The sequence below is a fragment of the Hyperolius riggenbachi genome, chromosome 3 (genome assembly GCF_040937935.1).
Source record: "Hyperolius riggenbachi isolate aHypRig1 chromosome 3, aHypRig1.pri, whole genome shotgun sequence".
Lineage (NCBI taxonomy): Eukaryota > Metazoa > Chordata > Amphibia > Anura > Hyperoliidae > Hyperolius > Hyperolius riggenbachi.
The window spans coordinates 33,393,446-33,416,340 of record NC_090648.1 but is presented as its reverse complement, the minus strand read 5'-3'; the positions used below and the strand labels follow the sequence as shown (position 1 = coordinate 33,416,340).

The window sequence follows — 22,895 nt, the reverse complement described above, 5'->3', positions numbered from 1 at the left end:
AGTACACACTAGCAATTTTGATGGATCAATCATTGGTCAATTTTACCACCTCCATGTAGTATGACCATTTACCTATATAATCTGCATAGAATTGAAAATCTGTTTGGCCCTCATACTACATGGAGGTGGTAAAATTGACCAATGATTGATCCATCAAAATTGCTAGTATGTACTAGCCTTTAGGGCCGGTTCACACAGATGCTTTCCCTGCGTTTACTGCCAGCATTTAGTCGCAACATTAGGATCTACCGCCGTCCCATTCAAGTGAATATAAGCATTCCGGACAAGCTTTTGCGCTCTGGCGGTAGATCCTGGCGTCCCATCTTGACAGCGACATGTTTCTTTCTAAGGCAGTAAACACCAGGAAACAAGTGTAGGGATCCGAACCACTAGCCTTGAAGGTTTCCCCAAAGCTCTGCAGACATCCATGAGAACTAGTCCTAAGGCCCCATACACACGTGAAAGCGCAAAACGCTAGCAATTACCACCGCCGTTTTGCGGGAGTGATTTTCCCGCGATCCCATTTAGCGCTTCTATAGCACTGAAACGCGATCGCCGGGAAATCACCTGAAAATGGTGCAGGCTACGTGTTTGCGTTTGGCAATTTGCATTAATTGCCAGCGATTAACACAAATCGCCCAAGTAAGAACAGGCCCATAGGGTTTTATTACACTAGCGCTTTCAATAGCATTCAATATTGATGAACATTGAAAGGCAAATATTCTCAGTTTGCATGCACATAACACTACAACTGCTTACTTCTGCCTAGTAACTGCTTGCTGAGCACACCGCTCAACAGTCCGTGGAAAGGAGGCCTAATATTCACCCTGGAACTGAGCCAAAGAAACCTTGCAGCTCCTGCATTTATTTTGCTCAATGCAATGAGATGCAAATAATTTGGGGGTAGGAACACACTAGGCAGAAACGCTCGCGTTGTGGAAAACACATTGAAAATGCACATAATGCAAGTCAATGCGCTGCATGGAAAACGCATAAGGTTGCGTTTTGCAGTACACTTTTTTTTAAAAGCGCAGGACTTGCTGCATATTTTTCCAAAACGCATCTATGAAAGTCAATGGTGACGCAGAGGTATTGCGTTTTAGTGCATTTTTTATGCATTTGTATGCGTTTTTTATGTTTTTTTTTTTAATAAAACTAAGTTTGATGATGTATTTCCGCTTCCTGTTGACTTCCTAGTGATTTGCATAAAATGCATAAAAAACGCATGCAAAACACATATGCAATTTATATATGCGAAGCGCAAACGCATTAAAACACACACAAATGCAAGAAAACCGCATGTGTGGGGGAAAACGCAAATGCACAGAAAATGCAAGGAAGACGCACTAAAACCGCACAAACGCATATGCAGCAAAACGCTGCCTTTCCCGTACTGCCTAGTGTGTTCCCAGCCTGAGGCAGTGCTATGCAAATTTTGTATGCAAATATATGCAGCTTAAGGCCTCTTTTCCACGAACTGTTTCTAGGCAGTGAAATGCCTCTCAAACTCTCACAACTGCTCACTGCTGCCTGGTAACTGCTCACTGCTGCCTGGCAACTGCTTTCTGAGCACACAGCTCAACAGTTCGTGGAAAAGAGGCCTACAACTAGACCAAACAAATTCTGCTGAGGTGGGATTTGATTGGTCCATTTTGAAGCTGCATACAAAATTTGCATAATCCTGCTTGAACTAAATTAGGCCTCTTTTCCACGAACTGTTGTTGAGCTGTGTGCTCAGCAAGCAGTTGCCAGGCAGCAGTGAGCAGTTATCAGGCAGCAGCAAGCAGTTGTGAGAGTTTGAGAGGCATTTCACTGCCTATCAAGAGTTCTTGGAAAGGAGGCCTAACAACAATTCGTGGAAAAGAGGCCTCATTTGCATGTCAATGACCATCCCTAGTCAGGAGATCATTCAGCTGGCTGTTATGAGTGTGAATTGCCCCACCTGGAGGAGGGGTTATCAGCTGCTGGGAGGGGTATAAAGAGAAGGTCTCTGCTCCTCCCTCATTGTGCTGTTTCTCCTGCAGTCAGGATGGGTCTGGGTGGAAGTAGATGGTGCAGTTGGTTGCTGGTCCTGGCTCTGGTCTATGGGCTGGGGTATGGCAGTGCTAGGGATGGGGGCTTGGCCAGAGATAGGCGGCAGCAGGATTGGTGGAGGGAGTACCAGAGGTTCTCACCTGCTCAGGGCTCTGCTAGAGCTTCTGCTAGGGACTTTGCTCGCCCAGTGGTTGGGTTTGGCTCCAGAAGAGGTGGTTCTCCCTCTGGGTGGGGGTCTAGCTTTGGTGGTCTCCCCAGGGAAGCAGTGCAGCAAGTGTCCCTGTCTTCTCCCATCAGCCTCCAGTGTGGAAAGGATGTCATGGTGGTCAGTGTGAGCAGGAATTTCTATGGTAATGGGAAGCTGGTGAAGCCCTCTGATCTGACTCTGGGACCCCAATCCTGCCAGCCCACCTCCCAGACTGCTGATACTGTTGTCTTCCAGAATGCCCTGCAGGCCTGCAGCAACCCTGTCCAGGTAACAACTCTCTACAACTTCTTTGTTCTGTTCCTTAACATATGATTGTGTGCTGCATAGTTCCAGGAGGGCCTGAGCCCACTAATGCAGCTGTATCTGCTTTCCAGCAACTGAAACACTGATGTGTAACTGAAAAGTGGACAAAACTGTGTTAGTGGGCTAAGGCCCTTTACTATTGTCTCCCAATGAGTGTTCCGACTGCGTTCGGTAGAACAGTCATTAGTGATGTGGCCATACACTGGACGATTTGACCAGATAGATCCCCCTCTCTAATCGAATCTGATCAGAGAGGGATCGTATGCAGGGACGGATCAAGAGCAAGTTGCGCCTGGGGCAAGGTCAGGTTTTGGCGCCTAAAGGTCATGTTTTGGCGCCTAAATGGCCATTCATTTTGCCGCCTTTTTAAGAAGTCAACAAACTGCGCCTGGGGCAAGATACCCGCTTGCCCCCCCCTAGATCCGTCCCTGATCGTATGGCCACCTTTACTGCAAACAGATTGTGAACTGATTTCAGCCTGAACCCCCACCCCCTGCATACATTACCTGCTGTCTTCTTCGGTCTGGTCTCCGGCATGCTTCACTTCTTCCTGCCCGGCAGGAAGTTTAAACAGTAGAGCGCCAGATTGGAGAAGACAGCGGGGATTTGCGCTGGCCGGAGCAGGTATACCTGCTGTATTGCTTCAGGCATTCTAACGACGCACTCCTGACCCGCCGGCGACCGAGAAATCTTCTGCACGGATGGGTCGACGAATGATTGATTTTGGACGGAAATCAATCGTTCTGTCAGCGGTGTGCGTGGCGATTTCACAGCCGTTTCGATCACTTTGATCGAAACGGCTATATATCGGCAGGAAAATCGTTAGGTGTTTGGGCCCCCTTAAAGGTGGCCATACACTGATTTGACCATCAGATTTGTTGAATCTGACAGGAATTTATCTGTGTGCCACATACTATGAACAGATTTCTAATAGATTTTAGAATGAAGTCTATTGGTAATCAATTAAAAATTGATCTAAATACACTACTGCACCACTAGATCCAATGCAACTCTATGGGCCATTGATCTGCTGCCAGCAGCAGACTGACCTAGATTTTTCATGCTGTCTGATAAAATTGATTGAAATCGGGTGATTCTATATTAGATTTGCTATAGCTTTCTATGGGATCAATTGCTGAAATTGGCCAGTGTATGGGCCCCTTTAGATTCTGGACATGGAAACCTTCACTAGGGATTATTGCTGAAAGGCAGCAAGCGAAATTCCATGTAAACCATAATGTAGCTTCAAATTGGACCAAAACTGTTAAACTCCCTGACCACTGTTAAATTGGTCCAGCTTCAAGCTGCAATACATATAATACTGGTGAGGCCCAACAATTAGGGATGGTCGGAATGCCAATTTCCGATTCCGTCATGTACCGATTCCGCATTCCAAGGCGGAATTTCTGCTGGAAATCGTGGAAATTCCACTCGACTTTAACATCGCTTTTCTCAAACTGTAAGGTCTTTGAGAATTTTTGTATCTTGTTCAGAAGATTCTGTTTAATAAACCCTGAATTTGGTGTTTCTAGGACTTACAGGGGCTTTGCTATTAATTGCTGAAGTCAGCGGATTTTTACTGTTATGTAAAATGCAGAAAATAGGCAGATGCAGATTTTCTGCGTTTTACATTACAGTAAAAATCCACCGACTTTAGCGGTTAATAGCAAAGCCCCCTTAAGTCCTAGAAACTTTTCAGGGTTTATTAAACCGAATCTTGTGAATAAGATGCAAAAAAGTTTTCAAAAAGACCTTATAGTTTATGAGAAAATCGATGTTAAAGTCGGGTGGAATTTCCGGCGGAAATTTCCCCTCGCTTTCTGGCGGATATCCGCCTACGGCACTTGCATTACCGATTTCCGCATTCCGATGCGGAAATGCAATTTCCGAAATTCTGATCGGAAATTGCATTTGCACGGAATCCGAATGAGCATCCCTACCAACAATCTAAAACAGGCTGTTTGCATATTTGGTAGATGTGGCTCTGTAAATGAGAAGCTATAGGCTTGCTATACGCCAGCGGTTCTGGATGCTAGCCTGGCTTCAGGGGTATAAAGGGATAATATGCATATTCAGTAGTGATGCATTGGTCTCTATTCACATGTGCGGTAATTTCTTTTTTTCTTTTGTATGGCAGGCCATATGCTTTCCACCCATTACACACAAATGACCCAGGATAGCCTGTCACATTTAAAGTGGACTTGAACTCTTGCGCAAGACAGAGGGAAAACCTATAGAAATGTACCCTGTGTATATTTAGAGTTTAGCCTGTCTAATTCCCTCATCTGACTAATCACAACTGTAATTTGAGCTCTCAGCTGTGCCATCTTGGTGCCTCAGCAGAGCAGCTAATTTGTGAACACAGGATGTTAACTATGTCTGCTTCCATAAAAGCAGGAAGTAGAGATTTGTATCGGCTGTAACAAATGTTTTTTTTCTTTAAGGCCTCTTTCACAGTGGGGCATTAAAGTCGCATGTTCTAAAAAATAACGCAGACTAATGAACAGCAATACAAAGTCTGTGCGACATTCACAGTGCACACGTGTATAACGTGTAGCAATATTTAGAAAGTTCTGCATGCTGTGCGTTTAGCAATACATTTGCTGCGTTGTGTTGCACATGCTCAGTAATGTTTTATGTAACGCATGCACTGTTTTCGTGCCATCAGTATGTGACAAACGGCACACCAACTTGCCAAACACACAAAGGGAAATGCTCACTCCTTAACCACCCTGGCGTTCTGATTAAATCGCCAGGGTGGCTGCGGGAGGGTTTTTTTAAATAAAAAAAAAACTATTTCATGCAGCCAACTGAAAGTTGGCTGCATGAAAGCCCACTAGAGGGCGCTCCGGAGGCGATCTTCCGATCGCCTCCGGCGGCAAGAGATAACACGGAAGGCCGCAATGAGCGGCCCTCCGTGTTTCGCTTCCCTCATCGCCATGGCGACGAGCGGAGTGACGTCATGGACGTCAGCCGACGTCCTGACGTCAGCCGCCTCCGATCCAGCCCTTAGCGCTGGCCGGAACTGTTTGTTCCGGCTACGCTGGGCTCGGGCGGCTGGGGGGACTCTCTTTCGCCGCTGCACGCGGCGGATCGCCGCGCTGCAGCGGCGATCAGGCAGCACACGCGGCTGGCAAAGTGCCGGCTGCGTGTGCTGCTTTTTATTTGGTTAAAATCGGCCCAGCAGGGCCTGAGCGGCAGCCTCTGGCGGTGTTGGACGAGCTGAGCTCGTCCAGACCGCTCAGCAGGTTAGTTAACAGTTCTCTGCTGCTTATATAAAGCCTGCAGGCTGCTTGTAAGCCAATAAGTGCACACACACGTTACACCCAGCCCTGTTTCTATGGGCGTGTGACACGTGCCATCGCCCGGGGCGCTTTATTTTGCGGCAGGAGGGGTGCGCCGGGGGAACAGACCTAATAGTTACAACTCGCCTTCTCCAGCCGTTCACCCGCAGCTTCAATGTCTTTCCTTTCCCGGCATCAGTCGCCTGGTAACAGCGCCCCCTGTGACATATCGCGTGTCATCACAGGGAGCGCTGTTACAGAGACAGATGCTGGGAAAGGAAGGACATTGAAGCAGCGCGGGTTCGGTGGAAGCAGGTGAGTGGTAACTATTATGTCCGCTCCCCCAGCCTGCCACACAACTGCGGGCACCTACCTATCTGACCCATACTGGGGGAACCTACCTATCTATACTGGGGGCAACTATATGGGCTACCCTATAGTTGAGGCACCTACGTAGTTAACCTATACTGTAGGCACCTACCTATCTAACCTATAATGGGGACAACTATTCAGGCTATCCTATACTGGAGGCACCTATGTAGCTAACCTATACTGCGGGCACCTATGCCTGGCTCCATGGGGGGGGGGAGGCTTTTTTTTTTTTTTTTCCACCCTCACCCTGGATGACATTTAGCCTAGAAACTGCCCTGGTTACACCTAGTCTGCAGTAATCAGAGGCTGAGCAATTCAGCCAGTTGTTGGAGGGCTTCAGTTGCATATAGACAATGGCTATATGGCCAGCAGGGGGCAGATGAGAGGAAATATCCTGCACGCTGGTGCCCCTGCTGGCCATCCATATAGCCATTGTCTATATGCAACTGAAGCCCTCTCCAATGACTGGCTGAATTGCTCAGCCTCTGCTAAATTGATTACTGCAGTCTAGGTGTAATGTGTGTGTGTGTGTGTGCACTTCTTATTGGCTTACAAGCAGCCTGCATGCTTTATATAAGCAGCAGAGAACTGATAGGGAGTATTTCCCTTTGTGTTTGGTAAGTCTCAGAGCAGTTGGGGACAGGCTCCTGGTGGTGGCAGCTCCAGGGCTTGACTGCGCTCAGTCTTACATGCTGGTTCTGGTGTCCCGGGCAGTGAGTTCCCGGGGCCCCTGCCTGGCATGTGCACTTTTTTTTTTTTTTTAATCCAAACGGCACACCAAGAGACACAACGCAGTGCAAAACATCCGCTTTTATAACCTACATGCACTGCATTAGGGGCACGTGACTTTAACGTTGCATCAAACGCAACGTCACACTGAAAGAGGCCTAAAGGTTGTTATGCTATCTTTTAGAGCAGAGATGGAATTTCTTCCTCTGCATCTATAAAATCATATAAGACTGTACGAGGTGTGAAAGTTCACCTTGAGATTAGACACATTCGTCTTCTCTGCCTTCTGTGTAAAATTGACAAACTCGAGCTAACAAAGCTCAAAAGGCTCCATCATGAAGGCCAACAGCAGAGAAGTGAAAATAATCACCTGCCCTCTATAGGTGATAAAGCCTTATTTATGATCCCCAATTATCTGCACCTTCATTTAATTAAGAATTTCAAAGTGGAGGAAATTTAGTCACTATTTACCACATGTGCAAATTTAAGGAGCTAAATCTTTGAGAATTACACAATGGTGATATTTTGCCCATAGTATTTTACCGTATGCGGTAAGGTATTGTGAATACAGCCCATTGTGGGAAACAACTCACTCGGAGCTGAATTATCACAAATATCTTCTAAGGCAGCCTTATTAAAGGGGTTCGGTGGGGGTTTGGTAAGGATAAAAACTGCCACTAAGTGGCGGTTTTTATCCTTAGCAAACCCCCCACAGAACCCCTTTAAATAGGTTTCAATTTCCACAGTAGGTGGGAAACTTGGTCAGGACTAGGGATGATCAAAGCCATGCAAATATTTTCAAGTTCATGCAGATTCATTTTTATGCAAAGATTTGCAGTTTGAAAATAAACCAATCAAGTCCCACCCAGGTCTCCACTGATTGGTCCATTTTGAAGCTGTGTAAAAATGTACATAAATCTGCATTAATATTTGCATCTCATTGACCCTTCCTAGTCAGGAAGATGTTGCCTTTTAATTGTTTACTGCCAACTCTCTATAGTTTAGCAATGACTAAAGGGAGTACTCTGGGGAGTGTCACTAGAATGGCTGGTAAAAGGCATGAGCATTTGTAGAAGTTTCCTTCAAAAACTCAACAGTAGGGATGATCAATGTGATGCAAATATTTGAGTTGATGCAAATTTGGCAGCCAATATAAACAGCTTGAAAATGGACCAATGCATTTTGCAGCTGCATCAATTTGCATCAACTCAAATTTGCATAACATTGATCATGCCTACTCAGCAGTACAAGTGTGTAATCCTCTCCAGCAGTCAATTCTCCTTTTGTGGAAGACTCTTCTCATGCTGTGGTTACTGGACAATGCACTGCATGGCCACCCCCACATGTGGGCGGGTACTACTAGCTTGTACATTCTTGCTCCTATGGTGGCAGAATACTGAAAGGCCACACTGACATCCCTGCAAGGTGCCCATTAATGATACAATCTTTGTTGTACAAATCTATGTAGTAGAAGGGTAAACGGGTGCATTAGGCAGTACCTCATAAGATTCTACTTTAGAAAATCTGTAGCATTGATGGGCATCTTTAAAGGAGTACTGTGGGGAAGGGTTGAAATTACCCAGGGCTTTTAATGGACCCCTGCAGACATCCTGTGCCCACACAGCAGTCAATGCTCCAGTTCACTTCTGGAATTTCTGACTTTAAAGTCAGAAAACCTCTGCGCCTGTGCAGCTGTAGCCTTGCTGACCCCAGGAGAGTGCTGCGCTGACCATAATGGGTGTACACTACAGTGTTCTTTCCAGAGATTTTTCCCAGCCGGGTGGCATGAAAAAGTAGTCGGTGAGGCGAAATGAGAGAATGCAGGGCCAGTGCTTCTGTGCACAAGTCTGCTTATAGCAGAGGAGGCGAGACTGACAGCCAGGGATGCTCACCAAAACTAGCCAGGGGGAGCACCCGGCTAAAACAGCCTGGGTGGGGAGAACACTGCACTAGTGACATGTGGGGATTTCCCAACTTCTGTTTCTGGAAGACCCAAATGCTATTCATTTTAGAGCTTGGGAGGTGGTACTTTAGTTCATCTGGCATCAGTGTTCTAAGGGGTTACAAACATTGACTTTTTGTATTTTTCTGTACAGATGAGTCCAGACTGGGTCATCTATTCTACCAGCCTGTCCTACAACCCAACTGCCTCCCGGGATGTACCAATCATCAGGACCAACTCTGCTGTGGTCCCCATCCAGTGCTTCTACCATCGGTGAGTTCTATACTAGTAACAGGTCTACATGTTCTAGAGCTATTTGAAAGCTCCCCCTTCCAATGACCCAAAGCAATTTCCTGACAGATTCCACATCACACAATTTTATTTTTCTAATAGATTCCAGCAGGTAACCTATTGAAGACAAATCACTGCATTACACAACACTATGGCCTGTCAATCTGACAAACTTAGTTAACCCAAATTCCAGAATGGCTGGATTAACACATGGTAGATCAGGTTCTGGTCACGTATGGCTTTACTGTGGATGCATTGAACAATGGTGGAAGGTAACAGTGACATGAATATATACTATTTACAAAGTATCCCCAATCCAATGGCAGCCAACCACAGCAATGTTGCTATCCTAGTCAAAGACCATTCTGGGGTATGGGGAAGCTACGGTGAAGTTTGTGCAGGTAATGTCCTGGCTGATGTGGCTATGACTGAAGTATGGAACTCAACTGTCGTCCATTATACCACCATGGCACCCCATTAGTCCTGTTTAAAGTGACAGTACAGGTGTTTACTACCAGCAGGTGTGGGAAGATTGATGAAAATTGAGCCAAGTCATTTGTACAATTTAACACAAACCTACTTGCACAAATGACTGTTGCCTCTTAAAGAGAAACTGTGACCAAAGATTAAACTTCATCCCAATCAGTATCTAACCCCCCCCCCACCTTTCCCATGAGAAATCTTTACCTTTTCTCAAACAGATCAGGGGGCTCTGTATGGCTTGTATTGTAGTGAAACCCCTCCTGTGTGATGTCAGGACCATGGTGCTGACATCACACTGTGGGAGCCTTGTTGTATTGTGGCAGATTACAGCTGTTAAAAGCAGTTTCCAACTGCCAAAAAAGCAAGCAGCAGCTACTTCCACTGACATCACCTGCCAGCAGTAAGAATGTCACCATGTGATAAGTGTCAGAATGTAAATCAGGGAGAGGAAAGATTTTACAATGAGCACACTGATTAAATCATTCATACATAATTATTGTAAAAAAGCATTTGTTTTCAAGAGTTTCTCTTTAACCACTTCAGGATTCTGCATACGCTTAAGTACGCCCCTGAATCCTGAAGTGAATACCATGGAAACGGCCACTCGTTTGAGCGGCCATTCCATGTCAGTTCACATAGGGTGTCTCCGTGAACACCCTGCGAGCCGCCGATCGTGGCTCGCAGGGTAAATGTAAAACACACGGAAGATCTTCCCCGCAGTTTACATGTATACGGCGCTGCTGCGCAGCAGCGCCGTAGCGGAGATCGGCAATCCCCGGCCTCTGATTGGCCGGAGATCGCCGGCACCTGATAGGATGAATCCTATCTGGCGCAGGACGGAACTCCATCCTGCGCCGCTGGGAGGGAAGGGGAAGGAGGCCAGGAAGCGCTGCGGAGGGGGGCTTTGAAGAGCCCCCCCAAGCGCAAGCAGCCAGCGGCAATCAGACCCCCCCCAGCAGGACATCCCCCCCCCCTAGTGGGGGAAAAAAGGGGGTAGTCTGAACGCCCTGCTGCACTCCTGATCGGTGCTGCGGGCTGGAGAGTCCACACAGCACCGATCAGGCAAACCAACCCCTGGCACAGAAGTGGTTAACTGGGGTGACCTTTGCTTACAAATTGTTAAAATTCAGGTGTAATGAATCCTCTGGATAAATGGCAGTTTTGACAGTCTGTCCTGCAAAGCTTTTGCTTGCTGCACTGATTAATGGTAACAGATGGTCCATGAAGTACTAATGCTCAAATGCCCAATGCAATCTTATGCATCTAGAAAATGAACTGAGCCAGTGCGCTAGCTACTGCATTGTCCATATTCATGCTGTATAAACTTGCCTAACCCTTTAGCAGCCAATTTACAGGCTTGCATGTTCTCCAGGCCAATCAGTAGCACACTTATTGTATTGCTTTCTAATTAGTACTGCTGTAAAGTGTATGGCCAGTGCTGCTTGTCACTAAGGGGCAGTGTGAGGCAGTAGGACATCTGCTTTCAGTTTCTCTCTTCTGCTAGCAGAGATCAAAGCATTCCAAGAATTTACAGCACAACTTCTGCTGACAGAGGTAAACCGTGCACTTACCTCAAAAGAGAACACTATTGAAGCTATTAATGGCATCTCGCCTACCATACCTGGTGTCAACTGAACAAAGGACCGCTTAAAGGAATACTATCGATTCACATATTTTTTTCAATTGACACGAATTGTTTGGGAAGTGCTGCTAAGTACTGGTGTATACATTTTAGTAGCAACTTCTTTGTTTACTGTTAGCAAAATACATTCAAAGTTTACTGACGCCAAAACTGACGGCAGACTGAGCCATGAGGAGAGTGGAAATTCCCCTCACACTTGATCAGTTAACTATGTGTAGCTCTGTGTGTGACACAGGACACAAGAGCTGCAGCTGTTGGGAGCTCTGTTTCTGACTGAAGTGTGTGAAGAGAGCAGAGGAAATGTAACTAATTGTCAAAGCTTTTTCATATTGTTTTTGCGATCAGAGTTTGCTATTTGCTTTCTGTAATCTGATATGCAAGTCTGGCTGTGCATTGAAGCAGACACCCCTTCTGCAATTGATTTGTCCCAATATAGCTAAATCCTACCCTCAAATTACAGCTTTTGCCTCTAAACATTTTCCTACTTTTCATGTTAAATATCACACAGCTACTTAGACATTATTTGCACACTGTCATTTTAGAACACTTGGGTATCGATAGTATTCCTTTAAGATGCCTGCCCTACTAAACCCCTGCTACTCCTGGGAGGGGGAAATGGCCAGAACTAAATCTGTGAATCTTGTCCTGAACTGCTCAGACCCACTTCCAGCTGTTGCTCCTTAGACTAGTACAGATCACAATCTTCTGCCAGGTAGATTGGCACATAGCGTCAGTACTAGGGCTACATTCACAGTGGGATGTTGCATTGTAATGCATTTTTTTTTTTTCTATAAAGCAACACAAAGTGGTAATGCACATTAAGGCTGTGTTACTATCATGTACATAAAAAGTTAATGAAAAGTATACTTTCATGTACCTAGTAATGTGTACATTACAACGCAATGCTAATGTTGCACTGTGGACATCCCATAGGCTTAGCATTGCAATGCAGTGGTGTAGCTAAGGAGCTGTGGGCCCCAACCTGCTAATGGCAACTAGTGTCAGAGGTACAAGAAGGGGATGGGGAACAGTTAATGATTACCACTATTCAAAGAATCTATATAAGTGATATGAGCACAGGACCAATAGAGTTAATACTGCAGTTGAGGGAGAGCCCTGAGGGGCCTCTCTGGCCCAAGGGCCCCAATGCAGTTGCTACATCCTCACCCCTGGCAGTAAGCTGCACCAAGAATTTATAACACAGCTTTGCAACCTCCCACTGTGAATAAGCCCTGCTAGAAGTTTCTAGCCATTTCTGAATTTTCAAGTTTTTGGGTAGGTCTAGCATGTTCATAAAAAGTGGATCTATGGAATTGCACACATGGCTCAAGCTTTAAATCTGTTTTTTTACAGGCACAGCAATGTCAGTAGTGATGCCATCAAGCCAACTTGGTCTCCATTCAGCACCACAGTGTCCAGTGAAGAGAGGATGTCCTTCTCCTTGAATCTGATGTCTGGTAAGTGGAGTTGAGACATGAGATGGGATTGGTGGACATTTTGGCTACTTCTGATTATTTACTTTCTCTATAGATGACTGGAATAGTCAAAGAAATTCAATAACCTTTCAGCTGGGTGACGTAATAAACATAGAAGCTTCAGTGGAAACACAGAACCATATTGATCTGTTCCTGTATGTTGACAGTTGTGTGGCCACACTATCTCAAGATCCCACCTCTTCTCCTAACTATAACATCATAGCAGCCAATGGGTAAGATTTGGGTAATACAGATGGAGGGGCTTCTGTGAACTTTGCTCCAGCTACAAATCATCATCCATGTTCTTTAGGTGTCTTATGGATGGTATGCAAGATGATGCCTCGTCGGCTTTCAGATATCCAAGAATCACACCTGACAAGCTGCAGTTCTCAGTTGATGCCTTCAGATTCTTGAATGTAGACCAGTCAATGGTGAGGAGTTATCATGTTGCTAAACCCCTATGGTCTACCATAGAATCGAGCATGGCATTTTGTAAGGCTTGTTTACTAATGGAAAACGTTATATTTTAGATCTTCATCACCTGTTATCTAAGGGCGGTTCCAGCTGAAAAAGTGCCAGACTCCATGAACAAAGCCTGTTCCTACAGCAAATCTACCAGCAGGTGAGGAGACAAGTCAAACCTTCCATTTCATGTCTAATATTAGGCAGATGGGAGATTCTCACAGCTGAAGAGATTGTAGAGTACTACTCAGCCATTTAACTATCGCTTTGAGGGCACAGTCATGTACTAATGCATGTCAGGCTTGCATAGCTGTGCTCATAGCCTATGTAACCTTCTTGTTTCTGAATGCCAACTAGCTGTAAAGATTTTTCCTAGTCACTCTACAGATTTGTTCTACTGTAGAGATCTCCTAATGCCAAGTCTTAGATTCTCGTCTGGAGCACCTCCAGAAACCTTATCCTGCATGTCCAGGTCTTGGGTGCCTTGTGGAAGGTTCACACAGTAAGCAGTTTCCTCTAGTTCAAAAAATATGAAATGGGGATGGTTGGGAACACCGATTTCTGTCAATGCTAATTACTGATGGCACAAATTTTAAAGGGGTTTTTGCATTCTGATTGGCTAATCAGAATGCAGAATTTTACCACGGTAACCAGAATGCCACAATTTTAGGCCAAAACAGAAGACTGGGAGGAGGGGGTACTCCAGGGTATCAAAGTTTTGTGACTGGTCTATAATTTAGTAATGGAATCTTCCCATTCTGCACACTGGGCTAACATTGTTGACGAAATCTGATTTCCAATCAAATGGAAAATAATTGAAGTTAGGGATATGGAGGCTGCCATATTGGTTTCCTTTTTAAGAAATACCAGTTGCCTGGCTATCCTGCTGATGATCTGCCTCTAATACTGTCATAGCCCCTGAACAAGCATGCAGCATAGGAGGGGTTTCTGACAATGTCAGATCTGACAAGATTAGCTGCATGCTTGTTACTGGTGTTACTCAGCCACTATTGCAGCCAAATAGATCAGCAGGGCTGCCAGGCAACTGGTATTGTTAAAAAGGAAATATGGCAGCCCCCATGTTAAGTTGCACTCTGTTTTGTGAAATCCCAGCAAGCATCACTAAACTGAATCTTTGACCAGTTTACCCATGAGGTGGGTTCCCCAGGCAGTAAAGGGGAAGCACTCCCTGGGTGTGGGGGGGGGACCCTCTAGCTTTATAGGAGGCAACAGGCAGGAGTGACTCGCCTCTTCTGCATTCCACTATTGTCACTCCCTGCAATGCTGCCCACTGTATTGTCTCATATCCTTTCAGTAGCTTTATAATACTGCATCACACTGTCAGTTGCAGTTTAGAATCCACACTTAAAGAGAATCTGTATTGTTAAAATCGCACAAAAGTAAACATACCAGTGCGTTAGGGGACATCTCCTATTACCCTGTCACAATTTCGCCGCTTCTCGCCACATTAAAAGTTTTTATAAACAAACTTTTTAAAACTGTTTTTAACCAAACAAAATGGCCACCAAAACAGGAAGTAGGTTGATGTACAGTATGTCCACACATAGAAAAATACATCCATACACAAGCAGGCTATATACACCCTACCTTGAATCTCAAGAGATCATTTGTGTGTTTCTTTCCCCCTGCATCTCTCATGCACTGAAGTTTCAGGCTGCCCTTTTCTTCCTGCAAACAGCTTTGCCCTTGTCTGAATTTCCTCAGTATGTGAAAGCCCAGCCAGCTCAGGACTATTTATCCAGCTTGTAAAAGAGAGAAGCTGCCCTAATCTAAATACACAGGCAGTGTGCAGAGGGGTCTGGAAGGGGGAGTTCATTGCAGAACCACAACACTGAAAAACTTGGCAGCCTTCCAGACACAGGCTGACAAGTCTGACAGGGGAAAGATACAGGGGCGCTCCTAGCTGCAGGCAATATAGGCAAGGACTTGGAGCGGCAAGGGGAGGGGAAGCGCCGCCGTGGGGGGGAATTCGCCGCTATTACAGTCACCGTCTGTGACAACTTAGAGCCCTCCGTGGTTTGTTTACATGTTAAACCATGTGCTCCGCCGCTGCTGCCGCCTCTATGCATGCCCCCAGCCAATAGGCATGACGCTAGCATGCTAGCCACCTCCCAGTCCCACCCTTCCCTCCTCCTCTAGTAGCCCGGCTGGCCCCATCTCTATAGCAGCAGCCGCACGGGTACTCTGTTTACCTCATGCGTGGCACCGCCTCCAGCTCCGCCCCCGCAAGCGTGACTCTTCGCCGCCAGAATCCGGATTCTAATTGCCGGTGTGACATAACTGTGCCCTCCTGCTGAGCCCCCTGTCCTGTGCACATACACGCAGCAGCCCCGGTGTGGTTCATGGTGCCTCTATCATCATCACTGCCTGTGCTGCGGGACTCTGGCTGGCTCATCTCCGTGTAGCTCCGCCCCTTTTGTGAAGAGCCCAGAGAGGAAGCAGGAAGAAGGCCAGGAAGGAACTGGGGCTCTGGAGACTAGAGATGGGAAGTTCGGATCTTTTCAATGATCCGGATGATTCGAATCAGATCATTGAAGAGATCCGGATCTTTGATCCGAATCTCGGATCATTTTACTACCGGAAGCATTCGGGGGTGAAATGAACAGCAGGACAGGTCTGTGGACAGGAGAAGGGGAGGGGGGTGGACACACAGAGAAGGGGAGAAGATGGACAGAGGGCAGGGAGTGGACAGAGAAGGGAGGAGGGACGAGCAGAGAGCAGAAATGTTTGCACGTAATACCCACATGCTGAAGTCATATGCTTTACATGTATTTCACCTATATGTCCATCTGTACACTTTGAAAGAAAAGGTCGCACAGTGAAAGAAAGCATTCCCAGAAAATAAGTGCAGCTGTTTAGTGCCGAGTGCAGGAGGATTATATTGCCTTTCAATCACACTGTCTGCAAAGTTACTGAGCTGTGCTGAGCCAAAAGCTTCCAATGTGATCACTGTGCAGCACTACGGAACAGCCAGCCTATAATGGGCAGCACATTGCAGCCAGTATGTGTGCTCTACACATATCTGGCAGTGGCACCCATGTCCCCTCTCTCTCATCTACCTGTCTCCCTGCAAGGCTGGCTCCCCTCCAACAGAGCGATCCCTGCTTCCAGGACCCCGCTGCCCGCTGAGAGGGGGCGTGTCGCTCCTGGCCCCACCCCTTTTGCGATCCGAATCGTTCATTTTGATTCGGATGATCGACTCATAAAAAATTCGGATCAAAGATCCGAATCGTTCATGATCCGGACAACACTACTGGAGACAACTGCCTGGCATGGTCTGCCTTCTATGGTGCAGTTCACTGGAGCCCCAGCAGAAAGGAAGATGGGATGCTGCAGCTGCTTGCATCAACAACGATTTTGGAGGGTTAGTGCTGCTTAGTGCTGCTCTGTCCTGTGCGTTCCCCTGCCCTCTTGTGCGTTCCCCTGCCCTCTTGTGCGTTCCCCTGCCCTCTTGTGCGTTCCCCTGCCCTCTTGTGCGTTCCCCTGCCCTCTTGTGCGTTCCCCTGCCCTCTTGTGCGTTCCCCTGCCCTCTTGTGCGTTCCCCTGCCCTCTTGTGCGTTCCCCTGCCCTCTTGTGCGTTCCCCTGCCCTCTTGTGCGTTCCCCTGCCCTCTTGTGCGTTCCCCTGCCCTCTTGTGCGTTCCCCTGCCCTCTTGTGCGTTCCCCTGCCCTCTTGTGCGTTCCCCTGCCCTCTTGTGCGTTCCCCTGCCCTCTTGTGCGTTCCCCTGCCCTCTTGTGCGTTCCCCTGCCCTCTTGTGCGTTCCCCTGCCCTCTTGTCTCGCGTTCCCCTGCCCTCTTGTCTCGCGTTCCCCTGCCCTCTTGTCTCGCGTTCCCCTGCCCTCTTGTCTCGCGTTCCCCTGCCCTCTTGTCTCGCGTTCCCCTGCCCTCTTGTCTCGCGTTCCCCTGCCCTCTTGTCTCGCGTTCCCCTGCCCTCTTGTCTCGCGTTCCCCTGCCCTCTTGTCTCGCGTTCCCCTGCCCTCTTGTCTCGCGTTCCCCTGCCCTCTTGTCTCGCGTTCCCCTGCCCTCTTGTCTCGCGTTCCCCTGCCCTCTTGTCTCGCGTTCCCCTGCCCTCTTGTCTCGCGTTCCCCTGCCCTCTTGTCTCGCGTTCCCCTGCCCTCTTGTCTCGCGTTCCCCTGCCCTCTTGTCTCGCGTTCCCCTGCCCTCTTGTCTCGCGTTCCCCTGCCCTCTTGTCTCGCGTTCCCCTGCCCTCTTGTCTCGCGTTCCCCTGCCCTCTTGTCTCGCGTTCCCCTGCCCTCTTGTCTCGCGTTCCCCTGCCCTCTTGTCTCGCGTTCCCCTGCCCTCTTGTCTCGCGTTCCCCTGCCCTCTTGTCTCGCGTTCCCCTGCCCTCTTGTCTCGCGTTCCCCTGCCCTCTTGTCTCGCGTTCCCCTGCCCTCTTGTCTCGCGTTCCCCTGCCCTCTTGTCTCGCGTTCCCCTGCCCTCTTGTCTCGCGTTCCCCTGCCCTCTTGTCTCGCGTTCCCCTGCCCTCTTGTCTCGCGTTCCCCTGCCCTCTTGTCTCGCGTTCCCCTGCCCTCTTGTCTCGCGTTCCCCTGCCCTCTTGTCTCGCGTTCCCCTGCCCTCTTGTCTCGCGTTCCCCTGCCCTCTTGTCTCGCGTTCCCCTGCCCTCTTGTCTCGCGTTCCCCTGCCCTCTTGTCTCGCGTTCCCCTGCCCTCTTGTCTCGCGTTCCCCTGCCCTCTTGTCTCGCGTTCCCCTGCCCTCTTGTCTCGCGTTCCCCTGCCCTCTTGTCTCGCGTTCCCCTGCCCTCTTGTCTCGCGTTCCCCTGCCCTCTTGTCTCGCGTTCCCCTGCCCTCTTGTCTCGCGTTCCCCTGCCCTCTTGTCTCGCGTTCCCCTGCCCTCTTGTCTCGCGTTCCCCTGCCCTCTTGTCTCGCGTTCCCCTGCCCTCTTGTCTCGCGTTCCCCTGCCCTCTTGTCTCGCGTTCCCCTGCCCTCTTGTCTCGCGTTCCCCTGCCCTCTTGTCTCGCGTTCCCCTGCCCTCTTGTCTCGCGTTCCCCTGCCCTCTTGTCTCGCGTTCCCCTGCCCTCTTGTCTCGCGTTCCCCTGCCCTCTTGTCTCGCGTTCCCCTGCCCTCTTGTCTCTTGTTCCCCTGCCCTCTTGTCTCTTGTTCCCCTGCCCTCTTGTCTCTTGTTCCCCTGCCCTCTTGTCTCTTGTTCCCCTGCCCTCTTGTCTCTTGTTCCCCTGCCCTCTTGTCTCTTGTTCCCCTGCCCTCTTGTCTCTTGTTCCCCTGCCCTCTTGTCTCTTGTCTCACTGCCTCCCTGCGCGTTCCCCTGCCCTCGTGTCTGTTGTCTCACTGCCTCCCTGCGCGTTCCCCTGCCCTCGTGTCTGTTGTCTCACTGCCTCCCTGCGCGTTCCCCTGCCCTCGTGTCTGTTGTCTCACTGCCTCCCTGCGCGTTCCCCTGCCCTCGTGTCTGTTGTCTCACTGCCTCCCTGCGCGTTCCCCTGCCCTCGTGTCTGTTGTCTCACTGCCTCCCTGCGCGTTCCCCTGCCCTCGTGTCTGTTGTCTCACTGCCTCCCTGCGCGTTCCCCTGCCCTCTTGTCTGTTGTCTCACTGCCTCCCTGCGCGTTCCCCTGCCCTCTTGTCTGTTGTCTCACTGCCTCCCTGCGCGTTCCCCTGCCCTCTTGTCTGTTGTCTCACTGCCTCCCTGCGCGTTCCCCTGCCCTCTTGTCTGTTGTCTCACTGCCTCCCTGCGCGTTCCCCTGCCCTCTTGTCTGTTGTCTCACTGCCTCCCTGCGCGTTCCCCTGCCCTCTTGTCTGTTGTCTCACTGCCTCCCTGCGCGTTCCCCTGCCCTCTTGTCTCTTGTCTCACTGCCTCCCTGCGCGTTCCCCTGCCCTCTTGTCTCTTGTCTCACTGCCTCCCTGCGCGTTCCCCTTCCCTCCTCTGTGTTCACCTGCCCTCCCTGGTACAGACTTCACATGGATCAATAAATTAAAGCAAGTTCCATCTCAATTAATTAAACATTGATATGCGGGGTACATGCGTTTGATGTGGCGAGGTTCTCTCACCTGGAGTGACAAAATGGCTAGAGGCGCCCCTGGAAAGATACATTGATTTATTACAGAGACTGTGCTAGTAGAAAGTGCTGCAGTAAGCCAGAACACATTAGAATAACTTTTGGAACTTGTAGGATGATAAAAAACAGGATGCAATTTTTGTTACGGAGTCTCTTTAAGCTGTAAAGGGTAAATCACCTTTGAACTTTCCTGATGTAAAACCTTCTCAAACACTCTCTTGGCTGTTTTAAGATCAAAACAAGACTGTTTCACCAAGTTGGTCAACTAGCTCTGAGAAGCTCTTGCCTAGATTACTCTTAAAGGGAACCTTAACTGAGGCATATGCAGGTTTCCTTTTTAAACAATGCCAGTTGCCTGGCAGCCCTGCCAGATCTCTTTAGCTGCAGAAATGACTATCACACACCTGAAACATGCAGCTAATCCAGTCTGACTTCAGTCAGGGCACCTGATCTTCTGCATGCTTGTTCAGGGGCTGTGGCTAAATATTAAAGACACAGTCAGCAGGAGAGTTGGGCAACTGGTGTCAAAGGAAAATGGCCTTCTCAGTTCCCTTTAACAGTGATCTAGCAATGGGGGATGCAGAGGTTGTGACCACACCAGGGCCCTTGGCCTAGAGGGGCCCAACCTCAAATGCAATACTGGCTCTCTATTGCTGTGCTGGTAATGACTTCTATTGATGCTTTGAAGAATATATTGACAAACTGTTCCACTGCCTCAGCTTACACCTCTGATGCTGTGTATGACCTTGGCAGGTTTGTGGCTCACCATATTGATACTGCTGGGGGAGAATCTGCAATGTTAAACTTGCATTGGGGCCCAAAGCTCCATAGCTGTTACTGCTCATACAGTTTTTCACTTCAGATGTTTTGTGGCTAACACTGCAATGATCTGTTTCAGCTGGACTCCTCTAGAGGGCTCCAATGCAATCTGCCAGTGCTGTAGCACAGGAACCTGCAGCAGTCCTCCTCCTGGCCAGAGCAGAGGATGGGGTGGAAGACCAAGACAAGGGAAGAGAGACCTCTCAGCTGGTAAGTGAGCTCCTACAGTCACTCTCGAGTTGTGAACCAGGCAATCTGTACATCCTCTTCTGGGTCTTGATGGAAGCAATGTGGCCTGGTCAGTCATGAAGCTAGATGACTCAATGTCATAGGCCTCTATTCATAAAGCATTCCTGCATGTGGTAATGCTCAAAACAGCTTACTCTACCAACCATTTAGCAAAGTATCAATTCATAAAAGCTGTTACCACATGAAAAGCTACAATTCCTGAGCAGTGCAGTAAATAACTGCCTTGTGCAGTGATTATCTCAACACATGTCCCTACATGTCAATTCATGAAGATTAGAGCAGGCGATATCAGGAGAAAAGGCGATAAGCCAGTGGATAACTAAAATAATGGAGACAGACCTCCCAGGCAGCAGCGAAGGGAACAAACTTTCCAAAATACCCAGGCTGGTTTTTTAACCCCTTGGGTACCTGTTTGAGATTTCACATCAGAAAGCCTGCATGTGTAACATTTCTTAAAGTTCTTCTAAGCTGCAGCAATTTGTTTTGAAAGACTAAATAGACATAAAGATTCAGGGCAAGGAAGGGCAGTTTTTTTAGCAAATCTAAAGGGAAGTTGAGGCTGCCTCTATTGTAACCATCTCTGCACAGAGAATGTATAAGGACAGTTGGATCTGTCTCATGCTCCCTGTCACCTCCGTTCAACCAAAAAGATGGCTGCCCCATGAAATCACAAACATTTGCCTGTTTAAAACAGGGTGGGTAAGATAATATAACCTATTTTAACATGACTAATGTAACTTAATGACAGTATGTTTAGGCTGAGATTCTTCTTGAAGACCTGGTAGTGTGTTCACAACTTAGAAAATCCTATAAGGGAAGGTGGTCAGGAATCCACATTGGTATGTAGATGGACTAATTCCTAAAATCATGGCCAGCCTCTCTCCATGCCCTAACTCAGACAGATCACTCTACCATACAAATGAGGGAGAAACTGACAGCAGATTCAGTATTGACACTTTGATTTAGAAAGTACTAAACATCCGTCTTTCTTTTTGTGACTTTCTCTCAACACTTAACTTGGCCCAACTTTATCACGGCAAGCTAGCTGGAAAGTAACATGTCTTTAGTGTCTAGCCTTATTGCTTGGGTATTTTCACATTGCCTAAAATGAGCACGTGCTTCCACTAGTGACATGGTTGCATTGGCTGGATAGTATCAGGTTAAAGGCTGACAGACCAGGGTTCACTTCTCGGCTCTTCCTGATCAGTAAGGGGTCCTTGGGCAAGATTTGCTAACTCTACAGCCTATAGAGGACACCCTAGTGGCTGCAGCTCTGGTGCTTTGAGTCCACCAGGAGACGAGCTCAATATAAATGTTATCTTGCATGTTGTGGTGCATGTTTGGCACTAATCCTAACATTTTGGTGTTTCAAATAGGTGCCCAGAAGAAATCTGAACAAATGGTGACCACACTTGGACCTCTGCTTGTCATTGGACCAGAAGCAAGCCGTACTTTCATGGTGACTGAAGAGTCTAACCCTGTGGAACTCTGGGTGTTGGTGGCTACTGGGGGTTTCAGCCTTCTTGTTGTCCTTGTTTGTGCAGTGGTCATTGGCAAGTCTATGAGAAGACCACAGTATGCTGTAGCCATGGAAAAATAAACTCTTTGCTCATTTAACCTGGTCTCTTGATGGAATCTTCCTTCCTGCTCTAACTTAAATATTCTGCTTGTAACAATTGGTGTCAGCAAAAGGCAGAATTCTGATTTAGGTGATCTGCAGTATCACCAATAATGCAGATATAAACCTGATTATAAGGTGATCTGCAGAATCACCCATAATGCTGGTATATCAGAAGCTGTCGTGACAAATACAAAAGGTGTAACGTGCTTGGTGCAACAGTAATACTGATAGGTTAGCAGGACCTCACCAGAGGAGCTGGTGAGTACTATCAGTAATGAACTTCACCAGTGACAAGGGCTCACTGGTGCGAGCAAGGCAGAACCTCACCAGAGGCGCTGGTGAGAACTGACAGCAAGGAACCTCACCAGTGACAAGGGCTCACTGGTGAGTGGAGTGGTCAGACAGATCAGTTTGGCAACAGACGGGAACAGTACCAATCGGCAGACAAAAGGATAGATATATCCAGGGCCGGATTTCTGGCAAGGCCACATAGGCCATGGCCTAGGGCGCCAGAAATTCAGCTCTACTTGGAGAGGCTGAGGGGCAGAGAAGTGTGTGCAGGAAGGCAGAGAGTGATAACAATGATGGCCGTCCACCGCTACTCATTTATGCCCGGCCGTGGCAATCCTGCCCGCCAGTTTCAGCCTGCAGTGTCTCTCCCCCTCCCCGACTCCTCTCTGTGCTCGCTGAGTCATGTCTCCCATTCCCTCCTCAGATATCCTACTTGCAGCAGAGTCTGATCCTTCCGCGGCCGCCCTGTATTTAACTTTGCAACAGGTAACGGCTCAGGCTGGTAGCAGGTGGTCGTGGACAGGCTGGACTTAGTTGCACCTGTGCTAATGATTAATCCGAGTCCGTCTGGACTCGAGTCGCAACTGGCTGTCGATCTGTCCCCTCTCCTCCAGCATTGCAAGGATCAGAGCACAGCAGCCAATCG

At 48.2% G+C, this 22,895-nt stretch overlaps 1 protein-coding gene across 1 annotated transcript; it reads left to right on the top strand.

The window, feature by feature from the left end:
• The first annotated feature begins 1,785 nt into the window (after nt 1–1,785).
• LOC137560913 (zona pellucida sperm-binding protein 3-like) lies at nt 1,786–21,954 on the top strand. The gene is made up of 8 exons (XM_068272081.1): nt 1,786–2,509; nt 9,027–9,145; nt 12,642–12,745; nt 12,819–12,996; nt 13,074–13,194; nt 13,294–13,385; nt 20,168–20,298; nt 21,714–21,954. Exons 1-8 carry the CDS (start codon nt 2,030–2,032, stop codon nt 21,935–21,937), a joined length of 1,449 nt encoding a protein of 482 aa, XP_068128182.1. The 5' UTR covers nt 1,786–2,029; the 3' UTR covers nt 21,938–21,954.
• The last annotated feature ends 941 nt before the right edge of the window (nt 21,955–22,895 follow it).